Source organism: Lygodium microphyllum, chromosome 15, assembly GCF_053477565.2.
Source record: "Lygodium microphyllum isolate KBCC chromosome 15, Lygodium_microphyllum_v1.1.10, whole genome shotgun sequence".
Lineage (NCBI taxonomy): Eukaryota > Viridiplantae > Streptophyta > Polypodiopsida > Schizaeales > Lygodiaceae > Lygodium > Lygodium microphyllum.
The window spans coordinates 43191921-43217149 of record NC_141149.1 but is presented as its reverse complement, the minus strand read 5'-3'; the positions used below and the strand labels follow the sequence as shown (position 1 = coordinate 43217149).

The window sequence follows — 25229 nt, the reverse complement described above, 5'->3', positions numbered from 1 at the left end:
AACTTAGGTAGATCAAGAAACTCGTGCACTTGTGTTGGCATAACCAGCTCGCCTGATAGGTCGTTGATAACATCTTGCAACTTGATCATGTAGGTAATAAGTAATCTTGATGACTAAGAGATAATGACATTTTCATAATGCGTGCTTAGGGTAAGGGAGCCAATTGCAAAATGGGTGCCAAAAAAGAAAAACTTTGGGGCTAGTGATGATACAAAAAAAGAGCTAATAATCTTGTTTACAACTCACTCATTGATTTGCCAAAAAAAAGTTATATTATTGGCCCTCAAGTGTACCCTTACCTCTTAAAATTATATTTTTAAACTTACATAATATATTTTAAAAATTAAAAATTAAATATTAACTCATTAAATTCCTCTTGATATCCGCTACATACTCATATATTTAAATCTAAAAAAACTACAAAATGTGAAATCCCCTCCAAAAATACCTTTTTTCTTAGGTGTCCTAGAGTGGACCCGCTTAGGCTATTACCTCCTTCGATTAAGCAGTTCTCGTGACCAAGAGATGATAACACATTTTCATAACGCCTGCTTATTAACTCCTGTGGTCACGAAGACCGCTGCTATCAATTACGAACTTTGAGGCGAGCTGGACATACGTCGCCATGGCAGCGGCGGCTACAATAGCTGCGGCGAGCTTGCAAGGGGCTGCCCTGGCCACCACCACAAGAATCTCATCCTCTTCTTACCATCCCCGCCGACATGTCTCCACCCTCAGGACCGCCCCTTGCGACAGAGCATCTGCCCTTTCATCATTCTCATCATCGTCGTCATCATCATCAAGCCGGCATTTCAGGGCAAGCTCATCCATTCCGCATCGCAGACGTGCTTCTGTGGAGACACCCCCTCCCCTTGAACAAAACCCTAGCCCTCCAGCGTCATCGCCTTCATCCCCTTCTGCGTGCCCGCCTGCCCTAATAGAGGAGCTCATCGAGTTTCTCAAAGACGACCTCCCTCATTTGTTCGACGATCGAGGTATCAACAAGGATAGATACGAGAAGAATGTGGATTTTAGGGATCCTATCACCAAATACAGCTCCGTGGATGGCTACCTTTTCAACATACAGATGCTGCGCTACCTCTTCAGGCCAAAGTTCGAGCTCCATAGCGTGAAACAGGTGCTATCTCTTCGTTGTCTCTTGGCCCATTGTACTCGTCCCATATCCGTGTGTAACAGGCCTAACGTACATGGTCGGATAAACACATTATGAAATTATTTGCCTCTTGCATGTGCACAAGTGCGTAAGCTCAATTATCTGCCTCTTGCATGTGCACAAGTGCATAAGCTCACATGCTAATGATCTATTTGCATGTACTAATAGAGGTCCATAGCACATGATAGCATCCGCAATCTATGAGCAAGGATGCAATTGCTCCCTATCATGCAGTTTCTTCTTGCACTTTGTGATGTATCTTATAGCATGTCTAATAAGCTCATGTTCGGGTAGCATTTGTATGCCGTGCCCACAAACATCGTGGATAAGTGAAGGTGCAAGCACTCCCTATCAATGGCTGGTGCTACTTGCTGTTCGCATGCCTGCAATGAATCTTAATGGCTTCTCAGGCTAAGAAGGAAACACTCGGAAAATTTGAGTGGCTTGGTGGTTTTAGTATTCCAAGGGTCTGTCCATTTGTCCAACTTCATGCGACTTCCACCTTTCTCTTTAAAGCTGAAGTTTCCTTGTCTATGAAAGGAGCTGTGTGTGTGTGTGTTCGTTCATAGCAGTTGGAGCCTTAGGTTTGATCAAACCATAGTTAATGTAAACAAGCTTGGTGGAGTATGCTTGGTTTCTCTTAGATCTCCGTAGGGCCGTCTTGCAGCTGCCGCTCCTCAAGAAGTCCCTCACTCCGTGACTTACGAGCCCAATGAGGAGAAGGACGACACTACCCTTGTTACTTTGCCTTTGTGGAAGTCTCTGGAACATCCATCGGTGGGGAATCTAGTGGATAAGAAATCTCCTTATGTGTGAATGGAGCCTCAAGAGACATAGGCTTCACAGGCACTGGCTCTGATTCCCCACCATTACCTAGATCTCCAAGAATAGGGTGCTCCTTAACCCCCTTTGTGATTGGAAACTCAATGAATTGGACATCTCGACTTGTATAGACATTTGTAAGATGGGATCATAAATTCGATAACCCCGTGATTGAGAGTTGTAACCAACAAATACCTATCTTTTGGAAGACGGCTTGAAATTACCCCTTAGCTTCTTGGGGATGTGAACACATGCATCACACTTGGATACCTTGAAATAAGAAACATCTAATTTTAGTCTAGAATATGCCTCAAAAGAAGTCATACCAGCAATGATGGATGTGGGTTACTGATTTAGGATATGAACTATTGGCTATTGTCTTGGCCCATAGACAGTGAGGTGTCTACCAATAGTATGAGTTCAAGCCATCTCAATCACACTCTTGTTCTTACACTCTGCTATGCCATTCTAATTCATTGGAGACAAACTCTTTGCCCTTGTTGGATCTCATTGTCTCAAGCTTTTGGCACGAACAGTTCTTGAAGACGAGTCAATCCTCAAGGTGGGAGATAGCTTTAGATTTCAATGCTAGGAACTACACCCATGTCATCTTGTTGTAATCACCCTCAATCAACATCAAGTACAGACCATCCTCAAGGAACTTTGTTCGCATCGATTCACACAAATTTGTGGAAACAGCTCCAAGGGCTCTTTTGCCTATTTTGAAACCTTGTTGGGAATCACATCTCTATGTTGATTACTTGGAATGCAAGATACACATGGCACAAGGCTCACCCCAACGTTTGGCAATTCACACACAAGCTGGTCACAAGTTGCCTTGCAAAGGTACTTATAGTTGAGGTAGTCGAACCGAGCATGCCATAGCCCAGTCTATGATTGGGAAGTGAAAAGAAGAGAAATAAGGGCTAAAGAACTCCGCATCTTGTAGACACCATTCTTTTCGTGCCCTTGGCAAAGCACATGTCTAGTCTTTCCATAAAAAACCTGAAAGGAATCCCTATCAAACTCAATCATGAGGCTATAAATCTTGCTCATCAAAAGGAGATGATAGTCCAAGCCTGTTACATAGAGTAGCTCGAAAGTGTGAGCATTGCAATGCCCATTCGGAATCAACTACATATTACCCTTTCCTTGAATTGGAGAAGAAGAACTATCACCAATTAGAATATGCCCATGCATTGGATATATATGGGCAACACCATTTGGAGAAGGAGTCATATGGGTGGAAGTGCCACCATTCACAATCCACTCTCGAGATTGTGAGGCCATCAATGTTGCATCAAACAGATCTTGTGAAAAAGACTCAATAACCTTTAAATGTAGAAAAGTTGTTGATAAAGGAGCAGCCACCATTGTCGAGTCCTTTGTAGTCTTCTTCTCCTCCTTGGTGTCCTTCTTATCCTTATTGGGGCAATCTTTCTTTCAGTGACGTGTCTTACAGATTTGGCAAATGGACTTCTTATCCTTCTTGTTCTTGTCTTACTTCTTTTGCTTATACTTCCCCTTCTTATGGGAAGCTTGGTGTGTAAGGGCCTTAGATTTCTAAGAATTTGTACCCTTGAACTATTCCTCTTGTTCGAAGATTATGGGAACTAGTTTCTTCCACTTAAGGGTCTCTGATAGCCTCGAAGCAATCAAGGTGGAATAGAATGCATTGAACCTTGAGAGTAATTGTGATAACAAAGTAATCTCCATGTCCTCAAAGCTGATGACCTTGGTTGCATTTTAGACCTGCATCTATAACTATTGAAGCTTGTTCACATGCTCACGTATGGAAATGACTTGTCTGGGTTCAAAGTCCACATCTATACCTCCAAAGAAGCCCTCGTCATGAAAGTCATCTTGTTATAGAGGTGATCTAACTCTAGCCGTATCTCTTGAGTATTGTTTGGATGCTTGATGTGAGCAATCACGATTGGCATGCAAGAGAGAAATAAGAACGAGTAAATGTGAGCATTCAATTTGTTCTAGTGGGTATATATCTTCTCCAACTCCACTTTCTTTGAAGAAGAGTTTGGAAAGATCATTAGCCATCAATGGTCTCAGTCACAAGCCCCACCAAATCATAAGACTTCAAGATGGCAAGCATCATTTGACATCACCCGCCAAATGGGATAGTTCTACCCATCTAGCTTTTGATCTTGTGGAAGAGTAACATTGGGACCTTGCAGTCCATAATAACGTGGAACTCCACATTAATTTTTGAAGAGATGCTTGTATGAATAATCTACACAAAACAATGGGTAGCCCTCTTTGACTAAGAAAGACACATGTCTCCGCTTGCTTTAGCCTCTGTCTATGGGTAGTTCTCCTGCTTGCCTTCAAACGTTGAAAATGCAGCCTTTGTATTGCGTTGAAGCCTTGCTCTTCAAATTTGCCCATGATCAATCAACTCTTCAATGCTGCTCTGATACCATGTCAAAGTGTAGTGCATAACTAATGCGTATGCAAATTTTGCATGAGCACGATGTTGGGTGAAACCAACCTTCCTCCTCGGATAGGGTGGTAAATAACTTGATTAAGCACTATTTACAGCAATTAACAAATTCACAAAACTGAAATGCACACTTTACCATATAATCTTGGACATTGGACATCCTGTTGGTCGCAAAATTGGCGCCCCTTTCGGTATTTATTTAACTTAATTGAAGAAGAAGTTGATGTTAAATGGGATTCTCTCGATCCCTTTTGGTATTCCGACTCCTCTTGCTGTTCAAAATGACCAGCAAGTCTTCAATCTGATTTGCCCCTTGATTTGGGCAGTCAATTGGCCTTCATTTGCTTTGATGGAGATGGAAAATGCCCCAAATTCATTGATTTGTTGGTCCCTCTATTTGAATTCGACTAAAAACAGTTTTAGCCTTGTTGAATCCAAGACTTGGAGCTTCCAATTTTTGGCGCACTTCTCGAGGCTGCTGTCGATTGGTCTTCTCTTGCACTTGGCTGCCTTAAAAGGTCCTCCACTGGCTGCAAATCAGACCAACAACTTCTCCTCCCTCTCTCTTGTAGGCTGAATCCCTTAAAAATGCCTCTCTCAAGCCTCTAAAGACGTTTTTCAGTCTTGCATGGGCATAAATGGTTTTTTTAGCATATTTTAAAATTAAATATTAATTTTCAGTCTTTAAATACTAAAAATTAATCTAATAATTATTTCGGTGTCCTGAAAAATAATCCGACTAGCCAATAATTAAATTGGCTAGGCAACTTCCATTTCGGAGTGTCTTTGCGCCATATTTGACCATCAAATTAGCATTAGGTACCATTAAACGCCACTTCTCTAGTGTCACCAATTGACACTTATGGCCAAATGAATGACCTAGGCAAACAATTGGCACCGGATACCACCAAGTATCTGTGCGGCATAACTTATAGTAACTTTTGCCTTTGACATCCCCTGATTTCTTCGGGTCCCAAGCTCGTAAATTTACTTTAATCCCAATTGCACCTCACATGTGCAACATTTACTTAATCATGTGATTAAAAATTAATCCACATGCTAAGTGAGGTTTCAAAAATACATGTCCTCGTGACAACCCTCCCCCTTGAAATCATTGCCCTTGATTGCACTGCCAAATGCATCAAAAGCAAAGTACTACACTAGAATTTTCCATAGGGCATCATAGTCAACACAACATTGTGCACTATTGTTCAACCATTCCATATGCCCAACATATGCTGAAAATTACAAGCCAACATAGCATAATATAAGATTCACAAAGAATCTCAAAAACATCGCCAGATTATCATGTGACATGTCTATTTCTCATGAGCTTATCTCATCTGGCAAAACCAAACCATAGCGTAGCATAACCAAGCATAAACCATGGCTAAAACATTGATCATAAACTGGTCACTTGCTGATCTGAGAACTGATCACAAACTACTGCAAATGTGACCCCAAACTGAGCACAAACTCATTGCAAAAACTGACCGGCAATCAATGCAAAAACTGATGCAAAATTGATCCAAAAAGTGACCATAAACGTTTCTCAAGCTGATCAAAATCTGAGCTGAATACCACTGAATATTAATGATCATATGCTGAAAACCAACATTTGATAATCAGCCCCTAATGATCATTAATTGATGCTACACCAAGCATAACCAATGCCATACCAAGCATAACTGATTACACACCGAGCATAATGGATGCAAATGTACAATTTTAGAGCTGCAGTGAAAACCATACTGATCTCCATATCAAACATAATGACTAGTACAATGAATAGTGATCCCTTGGCAAACATATTGTTTAGCTACCAATACCCTGAATGTATGCTGAGTACATTCTAGATCCACTACTTCTAGAGCTGTCCATTACTGAGGAGCGGAGGTGCTAGCTCCCTCACAAGCATCAGGTAATACTCTAGACCTTTGCTCTGCTGAACCTGATTGAGCCCGAACTAAAGTTGGCTCTCACTAGAAAGCATCAATGCAAAGTTGCAACAACTGAGGATGGTCTGCCAAGTCATCCTTCTCCATCCATTTGGCATCCATTGGTGAACAATTCTGAAACTTCACGAAGTACCTTTTGGAACCCTTACCCGTGATCTTCCTCTCTTTGTGCCAAAATCTGCTCTAGTATCAATATTTCATCGAGCTCTTCAACCTATTGCTGAATTTCAGCAGATACATCCTCTGGCACATCTCCATGAAAAGGTCTAAGCAAGCTCACATGAAAGGCATTGTGTATCCGCCAGTGTGGAGGCAATTTCAGCCTATATCATGTATCACTAATCCTCTCCAACACTTGAAATGGCCCATAGTATCTCATACTCAACTTTGGATACAATCTTTCTCTTTGCCCTTCATCTTTTTCAGCCGTGCCTTTTCAAATTGCAGCAATACATAATCGCCCTCTGCAAAGTGCAAAGCACGCCTATGACAATCAACTACTTTCTTTTGTGTATCCTGTGATCTTTGAAGCGCATACCTAACCTTCTGATAAGCTACATCCATGCTTTTTACATAGCGATCAAACTCAAAGATCTTATCTTTTGTGTGCAAAATAGGGGATACTTTCTCACCACAATCTACCATCTCAAATGGAGCTTTGCCCGTAGAACTATGCACTGTGTTGTTGTAAGTAAACTCAACCAAGGGCAAATACTGCTCCCACTGTGTCTTCTGGTCTGAGACATAGCACCTCAAAAGGTCTAACACTGTGGAATTTGCTTCCTCAGGCTGACCATCTGTCTGCAGATGGAAGGATGATGAGAATTTCAGCGTGGTACCCATATTCTCAAACAACCCCTTCCAAAATAAATTGGTCATCCGGGGGTCTCAATCACTAATGATCGACTCTGGCATACCATGATACTTAAAGATGTGCTGCAAAAACAATCGTGCCATATGATCAGCCTTTATTTTCTTCCTCATTGGAATGAAATGGGTTTGTTTGCTAAACGTGCAAATGATAGTCCATATCCCATTATTCCCTGTAGGTGTCTCATGAAGCTCAAAAATTAAGTCCATTGCAATGCTTTGCCAAGGCCTATCTGGAATAGGCAAGGGCCGCAACAAACCCGACATCTTTTGCCTATCATGCTTTACCTTCTGGCATATGATGCATGTCTTAACAAACTGTTCTACATCATACCTTAAAGTTGGCCAATAAAAGAAATGCTCCACTGCCTTGACCGTGGTATCGATACCTCTTGCATATGGAGGAACATGACTTCAGAGATATAACTCTAGGCCTTAATTGCTTTGTGACACATAGTCATCCATGCATCATTAGAAATCCATCTCTTAGCTCAAAGTGTTCATGCCTTTGGCCATTGCAAAGCTGATCATAAACATAAGCAAAGTCCAAATCAGTAACATATTGCTCTTTCATGGCATCCAACTCAGTGTGATAAACCATGTTGACAATTGACAACTGAGGTTTACATGATAGTGCATCACTTTTCCCACTCTTTCTCTGTGATCTATTCCTCTTTCTAGCCCTATTTTCCAGATCTGCCCTGATTTTCAGCTTTATTTTCAGATGTACCCTTTTTCTCAGCCTTTGCCTCTTTGATATGTGACTTGGCATCATCATTGTGGAATCTTGCATCCTTTCCACGCAACAATGTGTCAGTTGTAGTAGCAGTTTCTATAAGCTGAGACATACTGGAAACAGTGGACTTAATGCAAAAATCCCGAATACCCTTTGGCAAACCACAAATTACTTCTCCACCTCCTTATGGAGGGGTACTGTGCAATAAGAAGTAATTGGTAACAATGCATCCCAAAACTTCTTATTGTACTGATCCAAGTTCTTGCATTCTTTGGAATTCCAAGTTGTCATAATGTCTACTTCAAAGGTACTTGTGAATCAACTTGAAGCAAACATTTGCTTGAACTGGACCCAAGTGGTAGGTGACTTCCCTTGAATAAGAAGTATAGTCTACCACTGCAATGCATTTTCCTTCAAAAATGTGGTTGCCTTGCGTATCTTAGATGCCTCTGTGAAGTTGCCTCCAGAATAGGTTGCATCAAACTGCTGTATAAAAACAAGTGCTTTCAGCCTATCTTGTGCACCATTGAAAGGCGTAAACTTCATGCTTTTGCCACCTTCATCATAGTCCTTCGATGGACCTATGGGAGTCAAGTTATCATAAATGGGCTGCTGCAAAAAGGGTGCATTTGCTGAATTTACATCAAAACCAACGGCATCAAGCCAATGCTGTCATACATAGGATTTTGCATTCCACTTGCATTACCCAGATACATTGGGTGTTGTGAGCCATGCATTGGCTGCTGCATACCATAGGGATTTGTGCCATACATTTCCGTATGAGGTGCCTGTCCAACCATAGCATGAAAAACGGTACTACCACCAAAGTATCCTTGCTGTCCCATGCTTGCATGTGCATAATTGCCTTGCTGCCCATGTTTCCATGGATTAGCACTACCAAGTTGGTCATGCATTTGCACTTGCTACCCCACGGGTACCAATTGTTTGTGCTCATTAGGCATTTTGGGCTCTTCTAAAGAAGGCTTAGGTATTTCCTTCAGTTCTTGTGGCTGTCCCGAAGCTGTCTTCTTCTCTTTGCCTTTGATGTCCTTCTTTGGGGCACTCAAGAATAGAGTAAATTGGGGATCCTTTGCCAATTCAACAAAAAGATTTGTTGCTGTACGCATTTGATCCTTGAAGCTATCATTAAATTTTTCAGCCTCTTGCTGGTCATCAGCTTCTTTATGCATTGAAGTACCAACATTTGGGTCATTTCCCACATTTTCAGCATGCTCTCCATGTTAAGTACCATGCCCAACATCAGTCATTGCATTTTCCTCTTCACCACGTGATTGACCAAGGAGTGATGCATCCTCTCCACTCGATCTTGTATCACCATGTGAATACATGCTTGCTGTAATTCACTGTTGAGAACAATTTCAGCAATAATGCATTAGACCCAAGTTGGAATCAAGTACCACGGGCCCACCAATTCAAAGGATTTGATGGTGTCCCGACAACGGAACCGTGAGCCTTCATTCCGAGGATGGGTGGTAAATCCCTGATTACAAGTCAATTATAGTAGCAAACAATTAATGCAAATTTGAAAATACAAAATTACCTATTGATCTTGGACAATACACACCTGATTGGCCCCAAAATTGGTGCCCCTTTCGGTATTTCTTTAGCTTTATTGAAGAACAAGTTGATTTACAATGGGATTCTCCTAATCCCTTTTGGTATTCCAACTCCCCTTGCTGTTCAAAATCACCAGCAAGTTTTTAATTTGATTTGCCCCTTGAATTGGGCAATCAATTGGCATTCACTCGCTTTGATGGAGATGGGAAATGCCCCGAATTCAATTATTTGTTGGTCCCTCCACTTGAATAGGCTAAAAACAGCTTCAGCCCTATTGAATCCAAGTCTTGGAGCTTTCAATTTTTGGCACCCTTCTTGAGGCTACTGCTAAACCCTAATTTCTGTTGCATATTAGGGTTTATAATAGAGAAATTTGAAATTTCTTAGCCTCCAAGGGTCCACATGCTGAGATCTTCGGAGCAAGGCTGTGAAATGGTTGGGAGACGAGAGGGAAAGCTGTAGAGAGAGAAAATTCATAGTTTTGTCGCGAAGAATGACTGACAAATCAGTCAAATGCAGCTGCTGCCCTGCCACAATAGCTTGTAGATGCAAAGAACTGAAGAAAATCAGTCATTTACTGCTGCTGCTCTGTCTCAACAGCCTGTAGATGCTATCACCTGTTGTTGATTGGTCTTCTCTTGCACTTGTCTGCCTCAAAAGGTTCTCCAATGGTTGCAAATCAGACGACCAACTTCTCCTCCCTCTCTCTTGTAGGCTGAATCCCCTAAAAATGCCTCTCTCAAGCCTCTAAAGACGTTTTTCAGTCTTGCATGGGCATTTTTGACAAGTGGCAACCTTCCCAAATGGTTTTTTTAGCATATTTTAAAATTAAATATTAATTTTCAGTCTTTAAATACTAAAAATTAATCTAATAATTATTTCGGTGTCCTGAAAAATAATCCGATTAGCCAATAATTAAATTGGCTAGGCAACTTGCATTCCGGAGTGTCTTTGCACCAGACTTGACTATGAGATTGGCATTAGATACCATTAAACGCCACTTCTCTAGTGTCACCGACTGACACTTATGGCCAAATGAATGACCTAGGCAAGTAATTGGCACCAGATACCACCAAGTACTTGTGCGGCATAACTTATAGCAACTTTTGTCTTTGATATCCCCTGATTTTTTCGGGTCCCGGGCTCGTAAATTTACTTTAATCCCAATTGCACCTCACATGTGCAACATTTACTTAATTATGTGATTAAAAATTAATCCACATGTTAAGTGAGGTTTCAAAAATACATGTCCTCATGACAGCCCTTCCTCTTGAAATCCTTGTCCTTGATTGCACTGCCAAATGCATCAAAAGCAAAGTACTACCCTGGAATTTTTCATAGGGCATCATAGTCAACACAACATTGCGCACTGTTGTTTAACCATTCCATATGTCCCACACATACTGAAAATTACCAGCCAATCATAACATAACATAAGACACTCTAAGAATCTTAAAAACATTGCTAGATTATCATGTGACATGTCTATTTCTCATGGGCTCAACTCATATGGCAAAACTAAACCATAACATAGCATAACCAAGCATAAACCATGGCTAAAACATCAATGGCAACATAGCATATGCTGTTGTCCATGGAACCAAATGTAAACCATGGAAATTGAGCATAATTTGATAATAAACTGATGACTTGCTGATTCGAGAATTGATCACAAACTGTTGCAAATGTGACCCCAAAGTGATCATAATCTCATTGCAAAAGTTGACCAGCAATCAATGCAAAAACTGATGCAAAATTGATTCCAAAAGTGATCATAAACGGTCCTCAAGTTGATTAAAAATTGAGCCAAAGCTGATTAGAGTTTCTATCTTAAAATTGAGGCAAAATTCATTCCAAATTGATCATAAGCTAACGCAAAAGTACAGTTCCAGTGCACAGGTGAAACTCGTATTTATCTGCATATATCTCATAGTGACTAGTACATTAAGTAGTGAGCTCATGGCAAGTATACTATCAGCGCAGTACCTTGTATGCATGCTAAATACATCCAAGATCCACTATATACGAGAGCTGTCCATAATTGGAGAAGTGGAAGTGCTCTCTCTCCCTTGAGCATCAGGCAATACTCCGGACCCTTGCTTTGCTGAACTTGACAGAGCCCGAACTAAAGTCGGCTCTAACTAAAAGGCATCTAGATAAAGTTGCAACAACTAAGGACAGTTTGCCAAGTCTTCCTCTTCCATTTATTTGGCATGCATTGGTGAATAAATTTAAAAAATTTCACCAAGTATCTCCTGGAAACTTTACCTTTGACCTTTTTTTCCTTGTGTGTCAAAATCTACTCGGGTACTAAAATCTCATCCAACTTCTCAGTCTTAGGCTGAATTTCAATAGACAGCTTGGTGAAATTTCAGAAGTATTCACTAGTGGATGCCAAATGGATAGAACAGGATGACTTGGTAGACCATCCTCAGTTGTTGCGGCTTTACGTAGATGCCTTTCAGTTAGAGCTGACTTTAGTTTGAACTCTGTCAGGTTAGCAGAGCAAGGGTTAGGTGTATTGCTTGATGCTTAAGGGGGAGGTAGCACTTCCACTCCAATTATGGACAGCTTTCGTATGTAGTGGATCTCAGATGTATTTAGTATGCATTCAAGGTACTGCGTTGATAGTATGTTTGCCATGAGGTTAGTACTAGTGTACCTTGAAACGTCGTTTATGCAACCCCGAAATGGACTAGCCGTTTCGAACCAAAATGAAAACGACAGGCTGCCGTTTCGAGATCCTGTTGTTCATTTTGGGGCTAGGTTTTCCAACGCACTGAGATCTCGTTTGAATTGCAATCCAAGTCCGTTTTAGGAGACTCTGTTAGGCGGCATCGCATTCACTCCAGCTCTTGCGGTACACTCTAGCTTCTGTCTCCTCCTCCTCGTGTTCTGCTTCTTCTGTTGCTACTGCTGCTCCTCCTCGTCCTCTTTTTCTTCTTTTTCCTCTTCTTCCTCTTCTTCCTCCTTCTGCAAACGTGTCCGATAGAAGAAACGGTAAGTCTCCATCTTTGGCACTGAAAGCGAATGGGTATTGAGCTAAAAAAGGATGAATCCTCTCATCCAACACTACATCAGGCTAATGAAGCACAAGTGAAGCAAGGAGAGGCTAGTGGGCCTAGTGACGCTAGCTAAATTGGAGATGCTAGTGGCCTATAAAAAATAAGTGTATTCATATTCGTATTGGGTCAAAGTGCAAAAAGGACCTTGTTGCTATCTTCTAGTAGTGGTAGGCAAAATGGCTCCTTGCATGGTGCAAGTGTCCATGCAGGACTTCAAATGCAAATAATTGTGGAGGCAACTAGGGGAACTCACACACTTATTTATTCGGTGCGCTATCCCTTTCAATGTGGCCACTACACATCAATGAAAGAAGACAATCAGAGCAGTGAGTCGCATAGGATGTGAGTGGGAAGGCCCATCCGTGGATGCATTATGTACACGGGAGCTTTGAAAGGAGAAAGCATCCATAGAGGCTCAATTAAAGCCTTTGAAAGAGATGTGGGTGAAATATTGATATCCAATATTATGCAATGGATGGTTAGATATGCGTCGAAGAAATATTCATAAAGTTTTGGTATCTTCATGTAAAGGCACCATATTTATTAAGACCATTGATGCCTCTGCCTCAGGTCTTACCATTATAGGAGCTTTTATTTGAAAGCATATGCGATAGATCATCATGGACATAAGAGTCCAAAATGTGGTATAAGTGATGACGGATAATGAAAGCAATTGTGTGTCTATGGGACGTATACTTGAGAAGGAGTCTCCTAGTATAGTATGGACTCAATGTGCATCCCATTGCCTTGACTTGCTTATCGAAGATGTTGGGCAAATATCTTGGGTGGATGACATTTTCAAGATGGCAATAAGCACGGTAAGATTTGTAAAGAAGAGGCCATCTGTCACAAGTATGTTTCGAGCCAATAGCACACTTGAGCTATTGAAGTTCTTTACGACTAGATTTGCTTATATATCTATTGTATTGGAGAGATTGATAGGGATATGTCCAAATTTGATATGGACCATTGTATGCTAGAAATGGCTCATATGGATTGAGAGAGTCTCCAAAGGCTCTTGCTTTTAGACGCAATATTTTAAATGAGAGTTGTATTGCATGTCACCGATATGAAGGGGAGTACTTTGGGCATTCTATATGTGTATATGGATAAAATTGGCAAGGCCTTGCTTTGCAATAACTTTTTGCCTCAAGACAAGTAAGTTCTTGTTTAACTTTTACACATGTAATTATTTGGTATTAACGACTCCTTGATGATTGATGATTGATGATTGATCATTATTCTAACTTCTAAGTTTACTTATTTTATCTATGATCTGCCATTCTTCGCTTCGAAGAATTGATGAGATTCGTGTAGTGTGGAATGCACGATACTAATTCTTGCTGTCGCACATATCTTGCATTTCCTTTTGCACAGCGAGAAGCAGTATACTAGCGAGGAGTTAGAGGAGGGCTTCATGGAGTATATGAGGCGTCTCATAGGGAATGATATACGTATGATGAGGAGAGTAGAGGATGATTTGTTGGCATTCCGTAATTGTTTTTTTCATTTTGGCCGACCCATAGCTAGGTTTTGAGAGACACAGCTTCAGCCTGTCTCTTGGTGGGATAAATACGGAAGTTGTGCTCCTACTTTGGTATGTGACTGGTGACTTTTATATTTTGAATCTTGATTATCTAATGCATTATGTAATCTAGGTAATATATTCTATAATCTATTGCTCACTTAAGTGTTGATTTTATGGCTTACATATTAGCAATTGCCAATTACTTAACCTCAATCTCTTAAATTTGAATATTGTCATTTGGGTCCTCTTGCAAGATTGTAGTTCAAGGCCTGCTGAGAGGAACTGAAGCACATGAATCCTCTTCCACATCAAAAAGAGAAACAAGTTAACAACTACCCTGTTGGAGTGTTTTGTGTTTTGTGTTTTGCCATTGTAATCTCCTCTATCCCCTGAGCCTTCACAAGTAAATTGGTAATGATTAGTATTATGTATAATTAAGTTTTTAACCTTGGTACTAAACATTGCTTGGAAGTTGGATTGTAAATTGTGATATGTATGAACCTTGAACATGTTGAATCTTCTCTTATATGATATATCTTTGTCTCGTTCACCTTTTTAGGTAAATGTTGACAAGATTGATATAGAGAATGTGCGTGTCATCTCGCAGATACCACAGGAGAAGTGAGATATCTACTCCATGCTCTATGAGGAGCTATTGGCATTGATGCATGAGACCCGTGTAGAGAGGAGGGTTAGAGTGAGGGCAGAGTCAGAGTCAGAGTCTGAGGTTGAGGCTGAGGCTGCTTAATCAACTTCTTGATTAGGGTCCTTAAAGTTGGACAATGAGATGGTGCACAGATCCTTAGAGTCTGGATGAGTGATGACTCTTGATATACAAGAGTCAGTTTAGCAACGCAGAGTCCAGACTACAGTTGCCAGTTGTTCATTGATGTTGATACTTATAGTCTCATTGGACTTTGAAGTTTTGAGAGATTATTCACATGATATAGTTACATGTATCATTGTATCTTGATTTTACTTATTATGCATCTTGATTCTTGTTCCATTGTTCTTGATGTCTGTCTCTACTGTTCTTACTCTTAGTCTTCACTGCTCTTTAGATCATAGATGATTCATGAGTCATAAATCATAATTCATTTTGTTGTCTTAAGTTTTGAAAATTGAGTCTTAATCGTGTTAAGCTGTCTTAAGTTTTAACCATTGAGTCTTGACTCCTCAATCTTCACTCGTGACTCGTGAGTCGTGACATGTGTAATGAATCATGATTTCAATCATATGATATGAAAACTCAAAGTTTTGTATGAAATTTAGGTACATGTTGTTGCAGGCATTGATATATTTACATGTCCACATAATACTGTATTTATTTTAGTATACAATCTGAAACGTCATTTCCTTGTTTCCAAAATTTGGCCGAAAATCTGAAACTCTGGTTTTTCTCATCTTCGTTTCTCCCATTTTCAAAACTCTCCGTACTATGGTTACTATTTAGTGTACTAGTCACTGTGAGATGTATGCAGATGAGTATGAGTTTCACCCGGGCACTAGAACTATATTTTTGCATTAGCTTGTGATCAATTTGGTATGAATTTTGTCTCTATTTTGAGACAAAAATTCTAATCAGTTTTAGCTTGGTTTTTGATCAACTTGAGAACTATTTATAGTCACTTTTGGGATCAGTTTTGCATCAATTTTTGCATTGAGTGCTGGTCAGTTTTTGCAATGAGTTTGTGATTAGTTTGGGGTCACATTTGCAGCAGTTTGTGATCAGTTCTCAGATTAGCAAAGTGATCAGTTTATGATTAGATTATGCTCAGTTTTCAATGGTTTACATTTGGTTTCATAGACAACAGCATATGTTATGTTGCCATTGATGTTTTAGTTATGGTTTATGCTTGGTTATACTATGCTATGATTTGGTTTGGCCAGATGAGTTGAGCTCATGAGAAATAGACATATCATATGATAATTTGGTAATGTTTTTTGAGATTCTTTATGATTGATTGGTAATTTTCAGCATGTGTTGGGTATATAAAATGATTGAGCAATAGTGTGCAATGTTGTGTTCACTATGATGCCTTGTGGAAATTTTAGGCTACTATTTTTCTTTTGATGCATTTGGTAGTGCAATCGAGAACGATTGCAAGGATTTTAAGGGGGAGGGCTGTCATGAGGACATGTATTTTTGAAACCTCACTTAACATATGGATTAATTTTTAATTACATGATTAAGTAAATGTTGCACATGTGAGATGTAATTGGGGTTAGAGTAAATTTACGAGCCCAGGATCCGAGGAAATCACGGAATGTTAAAGGCAAAAGTTGTTATAAGTTATGGCATATAGGTACTTGGTGGTATCCGGTGCCAGTTGTTGGTCTAGGTCATTCATTTGACGATAAGTATCAGTTGGTGACATTAGAGAAGTAGCGTTTAATGGTACTTACACCAATCTAATGGTTAAAGATGATGTAGAGACACTTGGGAATGGAAGTTGCCCAGTCAATTTTATTATTGGCCAGTCAGATTATTTTTCAAGGCACCAAAATAATTATTAGATAATTTTTTAGTATTTAAAGACTAAAAATTAATATTTAATTATAGGAAATGCTGGAAAAACCATTTGGAAAGGTTGTCACTTATGAAAAATGCCCATGTAAGGCTAAAAAACGTCTTTAGAGATTGGAGATAGGCATTTTAGTGTATTCTGTTAGCAGTCATGTTTGTCATGCCTTGTCATCTCCTGCCTGTGAGCCTCAGTCTGAGTCAGACGAGGACATTAGGAGCTCTGACATGTCTGTCATGTGTTATGATGGGGGAGGCTAGTCACTCTCGACTGGCTATCTTAGGTTGTGTATTTCTTTTTGGCCTCTTTTAGTGGGTAGCCACTGGCTGTCCGGCCACTTTTTGGTCACTGTTGTGGGGCGCCCATTTTAGGGCATTTTTAGGGTTTGCGCCCATTTTAGGGTTAGTGTTAGGGTTTGTCCTTTGCCTATTTATAGGCAGCCCCCCCTCCCCACTTGGTCACTTATCTTCTTGCAGATTCCGACACTCCTTCTCCCTCGTGGTGGTGCTGCCATCATCATCAGCCTGATCTGGTGCCCTCACTGACGCTGTGGGCTGTGTGCAGGGACTGATCAGTCTCCTTCCGCCTTTCCATTTGTATTGAGCATTCATTTCAGTCAGTGCAGATTTCTCTTCCTTATTTTCTGCTTTCTCTCTCTCTCTCCCTCCGTGTTCGTATTCCCTCTTCCGCAGCGCACTCTCACATGGTATCAGAGCCGAAGGAGAGTATACGGAGCTGAGATTTATGCGAGAGAACACCCACATATTTGCGTTTGCTGGTCAAGACGTCTCCAACAGCTGAGGCGTCACCTTCTGCATCATCTCCTTGATCAAGGCGGCCTGTTTTGGTGTCACATATTTGCGTTTGCTGCTGGCGCCTTCTCCAGTGGCTGCCACGTCATCACCAACCCCTTCCTGCTTGCGTTTTCAGCCTGGGCGGCCCTCCTCCAGCTGGGCGACACTCCTCCAGCCTGCGCCTTGCTGTTCTGGCTGTTGTTCCATCTTCAGGCGGCTCTTTTCCTGCTGGCGACCTATTCCCAGGCTGCGTTTTGAGGTAGGAGGCTGTTTTTCTGTGGTGACTGCATCGTTAGCATTTGCGTTTGACATCATCCTTGCGTTCTGTGCAAGGCGGCTAGCTCAAGAGCTTCTGGTGTTTGTGTTTCGGCAGTAGCAACCTTCCCTTGTTGTGTTTTGGTGTTTGCAGATATCAAAGATGTCTTCTCATCAGTTTACGGGCTTTGATGACTCAGATGACGAGCTTTTGTCTCGACACTCATCTGAACGGAGGCATGATTTCTATCACGAGGAACGTCGTCCGGAGTCTATTCCTCTTTCCCGTCCCCCTTCTATTCATGTATCTCGGCAAGCCCCTTCCAGTGGGCCGAAGATGCAGACTTTGGTACCTCCTGTACAGGTACCCGTACTTCCTTAGCTGCCCAAAGAGGACCGGTTGGATGGCTCCAACTTTTCTCTATGGTCTTGCAAGGTGGAGTGTATCTTGGACTCCTTTGATCTTTGGGAGCTTGTTTCTGTTCCTATTCCCCGGCCTCAGGTGGATCCCGCAGATGGGACATCTATGGATCGTGCAGCATTATGGGATCGGCTCAATTCTAGAGCCAGATCTTTTCTCTTTCTGAGTTTGTAGGATTCTGTCCTTGTTCATGTTCACAGGTTGCAGACTGCAGCAGACGTGTGGAGAAAGCTCGCGTCTCTCTACCATCAGAAGACCTTTGCCCACCGGATATCTCTCGAAAAGAAGTTGCGGATGCTCGCTATTGATGATAGTTCTTCCCTGAAGGACCACATCAACAGATTACAGGATATGAGGGATGAGCTTGCATCCCTCGGTCGGACGATATCTTCTGAAGACATGGCTATGATTCTCTTGACTCAGCTGCCATCGCCTCGGTTTGATGTCTTCTACACCAGCCTTCTTACATTGAGGACCTGTGAGAAGCTTCTATGGGAGGAGCTATCCCCGCTTGTCTTGGAGCATGACGAGCGACTTAGAGAGGTCAGTGCTAGTGGATCCGACTCCACTAGAGCCTTTGTTGCAGGTTCAGGAGGACAGAAGAAGAAGAAGACGAAGTCAAAGGCTACGAAGAAGGACAGTTCTTCAGGCTCTGGACTTAGATTCAGAGAGACTGAAGTGCCCACACTGTGGGAAAGGGACACATCCTGAGGAGAAATGCTGGAAGACGTACCCTCACCTTCGTCCAGGAGCGAAGGGTGGATCTACATCGGAGCCTTTTTCTACCTCTACACCAGCTGTTACCCATGAGTCAGTGTTCCTTCATATCCATGCTTTGGAGGAGGATCCTTCTTCCGTGGCTGCAGTGTCTTCTGCGCAGCCTTGGTTAGTGGACAGTGGTGCTTCGAGTCATATGACTCCCCGAGGTGATTTGTTACAGGATCTCCGTCCATCAGAGGGTTCAGTCACTGTTGGTGACATTTTATCGGTGCCTATTAGTGGTGTTGGCACATTGCCTTTGTTTACTGACCGACCTTCAAGCTCCTTTTCACAGGCCCTACATGTTCTGGATTTGGGCCTTCCCCTCCTCTCAGTTTATGGCCTTACGAGGCTTGGCACACGAGTGATCTTCACCGAGCATGCCGTTGTTATTGAGGATTCTTTTACAGGAGCTGTCTTATCTACAGGTTGGCAGGAGAGCGGGCTTTATAGGCTCCATTCCCCTTCTTTGATGCAAGGTCCTCCGCGGCAGTCTATTGCTACACCCGTTCCCGCTTGTGCACCTTCTATTCCATAGGTTCCTTTCCATCCCCCACCCTCTCCTTCGGTGGTTCCCTCGTACCCCCCATCCCTTTCAGAGGGGGACGATCTCGGTGATGCGGCTGTGGATTCCCTGGCCCCTAGTGTTTTAGAGGGGGATTCCCAGGATCGTGAGAAGCTCCTTCAGCGGCAGTCTACATCGACGGACTTCATCGACATTGGCATTCCTCTTGCCGCCCCAGGATCCGTTTCTCCCTTGGCCTTCAGCCACATCCAGGATCTGAGAGGGGGTGTTAGCAGTCATGTTTGTCATGCCTTGTCATCTCCTGCTTGTGAGCCTCAGTCTGAGTCAGACGAAGACATTAGGAGCTCTGACATGTCTCTCATGTGTTATGATGGGGGAGGCTAGTGACTCTCGACTGGCTATCTTAGGTTGTGTATTTCTTTTTGGCCTCTTTTAGTGGGCAGCCACTGGCTGCACGGCCACTTTTTGGTCACTGTTGTGGGGTGCCCATTTTAGGGCATTTTTAGGGTTTGCGCCCATTTTAGGGTTAGGGTTAGGGTTTGTCCTTTGCCTATTTATAGGCAGCCCCCCCTCCCCACTTGGTCACTTGTCTTCTTGCAGATTCAGACACTCCTTCTCCCCCGTGGTGGTGCTGCCATCATCATCAGCCTGCCTGATCTGGTGCCCTCACTGACGCTGTGGGCTGCGTGCAGGGACTGATCAGTCTCCTTCCGCCTTCCCGTTTGTATTCAGCATTCATTTCAGTCAGTGCATATTTCTCTTCCTTATTTTCTGCTTTCTCTCTCTCTCTCCCTCCGTGTTCGTATTCCCTCTTCCGCAGCGCACTCTCACATATTCAACTTGTAAGAGGGGGAGGAGATGTTACTGGTCTGATTTGCCTCCATTGGAGGATCTTCTGAGGCAACTAGGTGTAGAAGAACAATCAACAACAGATGACAACATTATCTTATGAAATACAATAATGTCGCTCACAAGCTAGCCGATGTACTCCTTCAATGTTAAGTCTTGTATTTTTTCTTGGCTACCAGATCGGCCACTTTGTTTAGATGAAAACTCATCTATATAGACAATGTCTTGCATCACACAAGTTCAGTGTCAGACTCACTATGTATAGAGTGTGCTAAAGATATATACATCGGATTCATGTGCAAATTCACCACTAGGGCCTCTAGGGCATCAGGATCCTTGGGGTAATGTTTTATCGGGATCGGGCTCCCAGAGCAGCCCTAGCCCGAGGCTCAGGTCTATAGATTTAGACCCCTAAACGCGAGCCTTTGGCCAGGGCTGCTCTGGGGGCCCGATCCCAACAAAAATGTGCATCTACAAGGTGTTGAGACAGGGCATCAGTCAGATTTTTTTCAGTTCTTCGCAAATAAAGTCTGAATTTTCTCCCACCTCAGTATTCTCTCTCATCTTTCAGTCTTTCTACAGCCTTACTCTGAAGATTACAACATTGAGCTCACCAGATGCTGAGAAATTTCAGATTTCTTTGCTGCAAACTCTAATCTGTAGTAGAAATTAGGGTTTAGTAGCAACCTCGAGAAGCGTGCCAGAAATTCGAAGCTCCAAGACTTGGATTCAACATAGCTGAAGTTGTTTTTACTCAAATTCAAGTGGAGTAACTAGCAAATCAATGAATTTGGGGCATTTTTCATTTCCATCAAAGCAAGTGAAGGCCAATTGGCTGTCCGAATCAAGGGGCAAATCGGATTGAAGACTTATTGGTCATTTTAGACAGCAAGGAAAGTTGGAAAACCGAAAGGGATTGGGAGAATCCCATTGTATATCTTCTTCTTCAATGAAGTTAAATTTATACCGAAAGAGGCGCCAGTTTTAAGGCCAACAGGGTGTCCAATGTCCAAGATTGTATGGTAAAGTGTGCATTTTAATTTTGTGAATTTGTTAATTGCTATAAATAGTGCTTAATCAAGTTGTTTTCCACCCTATTTGAGGAGGAAGGCTGGTTTCAATGCGTGTCTTGTGTGATCCTCTCCTACTTGTAATCCTTAGTTTGAGTCAAACAAGGATATTAAGAGCTCTGACATTGTATTTGTCTGCCATTTTATGTATTATAACAATTGTCTTCTTCTCTTTGTGTTTACTTTTCTCTTTTTGTTGTGCACTCTCACATGGTATGAGAGCCACGCGTGGGAGCTGGAGATCTTGAAGAGGAGCGCGCTGTTTTTGACAAACCTAGCTAGGCACCATCCACGTGTTATAGTCCTTGTGTTTGACATCCAACAGTGCAAGGTGTGTAAGTGCGGGAAAGAACATGAGAATGACAATACTTTGAACTTAACCGACTTGATTAATTATCACCATCAAAATAGAGAGAGAGAGAGAGAGAGAGAGAGAGAGAGAGAGAGAGAGAGGAGTCCATACCTCGTCGAGGAAGTACCTTGTTGAGAGAGGGACCCGCCCCTCTTGCTTTACATAAATTTATTGAAATAAACCACGGGTAGCGAGTGCTTGAACCATATATGAAAGAGCTACTTGTTGTAATTTTGATAATTAGGATTTTGAAATTGCAATTTTTGCAAACTTTGGGCAGTAAGCTGATTCTTAAAAAAATTGTTTGGATTAGATCAAGCTAGGTAGAAAGTGCTTCTTGGATAAGAGAGAGATATGAGAATACAAAGCATGCGGTTGCAATTTCAGCATAAGAGCTTATTCCAATTGAAGAGAGAGACCTCCATATATAGGTGTGGGGCTTGGATGCTTAAAAGTGAAAAGTAGAGGCTACAAATGACAAGTGTAGGGACACTCTCTTTAAAATGACACGCTCTATTTTAGATACCACATGTAACTTTTCTAGACAAAGAAACTTTTAAACTTTCTACTCTAAAAATCTCTCAATGGTTAAGAATTTGAGATAGCTGCTAAAGACAAAATTATTATTTGCAAAATTTTGGAGCTTTTGATGTGAATAGAATTTGTAATTGAGCAACTTTCAAAAATAGTAACCTCCTAAAATTTAGGAGTTTCCAAATTTAGATTCTAGAGAGCTTCATTATATAGGTTTATAGCTTTTTGGTCAATTTGACCGCTCGACTAAACTTTTGATTTTTATTGGGCATCTCATCATTGACGGCCTAAGTAAAATTTATAAGGCGTTCTAGCCATTGGGCTATTAGCACTCATGTTTGTCATGCCTTGTCATTTCTTTCCTGTGAGCCTCGGTTTGAGTTAGACAATGACTTAAGGAGCTCTAACTTGTGTGTCACTTGTTTTGATAGAGGAGGCAACGCATTCTAGAGTAGACAATTTATTACTCGTTAGTGCATTTTCTTCTCAAGTTGTGATTTTGTGTGTATTTCCTAGGCAATTTTTGCATGTATCAGTTTACCTCACCTATCAGATATTATCCACTCTTTTCGGGATTTTTTGAGTATTTTTAGTATTTTTACTAGCGTTAAATGCTGGTTGGCCATATTTTTAACCCTAGATTGCATTTGGTCAGATTTGGGGTTAGTTGGCTATATATTGCATATCCCTCCCATGCTTGGAATTTATCTTTTTCCTTCCTTGGCAGGTGCACGCTCTCAACTAGATCTAGTGTCCTCATTGATGTTGTGGGCTATGTACAGGGATTGATTAGTCCTCATTCTATATTTAACATTCTTTCCTTGTTTAGTGCAGATTTCTTTCTTTTTTTCTTGAAGTCTCTCTTTGTTACTTTGTCTCTGTGTTTGTGTTCCTTCTTCCGTTGCACTCTCACATGGCATCATCACCTAAGAGAGAGAGAGAGTTGATTTCTCGTAGATAAGACCACTCCAGGCTGCTAGGCGGCCTTGCCACATTAGCGTTTTGCTGAAAACACAACTTTATTCTTGAAGCAATATTTCTTCCCGAGGCGGATCTTCTACATCGGCTTTCTTGTGATTTTGTAGGCATTTTTTCTCTTGTTTCAAGGCTGTCTATCGCCAAAAAGCAGATTTCTTGTGGGTATATTGCAAGATTTTGAAGATGTCTTATAACCAGTTTCGTGGCTTTGATGATACAGATGAGGAGCCTTCTCAACACTCTCCGAATGGCTATGAGATTATCGCGCGGATCATGAAGGATGGATGCCATCTAGTCTGTTTGTCTGGGAACCCTCTTCTCCTCATTTTCTCCATGTCTCACAAAAGGCCCGTTTTGCTAGCCTCTATATGCCATCCATGGCATCCTCTATAGAGGTGCCCATACTCCCTTCTTTGCCCGAAGAAGACTAGCTTGATGGTTTAAAGTACTTGCTTTGGTTGTGTAAGGTTTTAGTGTATGCTTGATACCTTGGATGTTTGGGAGTTTGTTACTCACTCTATTTCATGTTCAATGAAGGATCTCATTGTTGGATCATTGATAGATTGTGTGGCCTTATGGGGTTGGCTCAACTTTGGAGCCCGATTTTTTCTCTATGAGCTTATGAGTTTCTGTCCTAGTGCATGTGCGTAGGTTGCGGAAAGCAACGGGCATGTGGACAAAGTTTACTTCTTTGTACCTTCAAAATGTGAGTGTGTGCAACGGAAGAAGAAACCTGAAGACAAATGAAGAGAGAGAAACAATCTGCAAGAGAAGAAGAAAAGAAAAGAAACTTGTACTGAACAAGAAACAAATGCTGAATACAGGACCGATCAGTCCCTGCATATAGCCCACAGCATTAGTGAGGGCATCGGATTAGACTGATGATGACTGCAGCACCGAAGACGAAGGAAGATGACGGAGTTGAAGTGTGTACTTACCAAGGAAGGAGAGAAGATGATACTATATGATTGCCAAGTGGAAAATTGACTATAAATAGACAAAAATCGCAAAAAGTGACCTACTTGAAATGTGGGGCCAAAAATATGGCCGACTAGCATTTAATGTTGGTAAAAATTCCAGAAATGCTTAAAAAAATCTCAGAAAGGGTGGACAATGTTTGGCAAGTGAGGCAATTTAAAGAATGCAAAAATCGCCCAAGAAATATACATAAAATCCTAACTAGAGAAGAAGATGTATTGAAATGCAATGAATTGAGTGCTAAAAAATGAGCTATCTTCTCTGTCAAAACATGTGATAGATAGGTTAGAGCTCTTAAAATCTTCATTTAACTCAGATTGAGGCTCATAGAAAGGAGATGACAAGGCATGACAAACATGACTGCTAACACCCCCTCTCAGATCTTGGATGTGGCGGAAGGCCAAGGAAGAATTAGATCTTGGGGTGGCAAGAGGAATGCCAATGGTGATGAAGTCTATCGATGAAGACTACTGACTACTGATGAAGAAACTCCTTTCAATCTTGGGAAACCCCCTCTGAAACACTAGGGGCCAGGAAATCCATAGCCGCATCACCGAGATCATCCTTCTTTGAAAGGGATTGGGGTGCAAAGGAACCATTGGAGGAGAGGGTGGGGGATGGAAAGGAACCTGTGGAAAAGATGGTGCGCAAGCAAAAATGAGTGTAGCAAGAGACAACTACCTCGGAGGACCCTGCATAAGAGAAGGAGAATGGAGCCTATAAAGCCCGTGCTCTTGCCAACCTGTTGTGATAACAACCCGTGTAGGAGAATCCTCAATACAAACGGCTTGCTTGGTGAAGACAACCCGAGTACCAAGCCTAGTAAGGCCATAAATTGAGAGGAGTGGAAATTCAAGTCCGGAACATAAAGGGCTTGTGAAAGGGAGCCCGATGCACGGTCGAGAAATAAAGGCAAAGTGTCAACACCACAAATAGGCATTGAAACAATGCCATCAATAATGACTGAACCCTTGGAAGGGCATAGATTCTACAACAAAT

General features: G+C 41.7%; 1 protein-coding gene across 3 annotated transcripts in view; it reads left to right on the top strand.

Moving 5' to 3' along the window:
- Positions 1–513: 513 nt before the first annotated feature.
- Positions 514–25229, top strand: part of LOC148024463 (heme-binding-like protein At3g10130, chloroplastic) — a 42429-nt gene continuing 17713 nt past the window's right edge. Inside the window, exon 1 of one of the 3 annotated variants that reach the window (XM_087694090.1) lies at positions 514–1138. In XM_087694090.1, coding sequence (XP_087550216.1) covers positions 626–1138 — 513 coding nt within the window. In that variant the 5' untranslated portion in view covers positions 514–625. The remainder of the gene's footprint in view (positions 1139–25229) is intronic. The other 2 variants (XM_087694089.1, XM_087694091.1) reach the window with 2 other exon arrangements.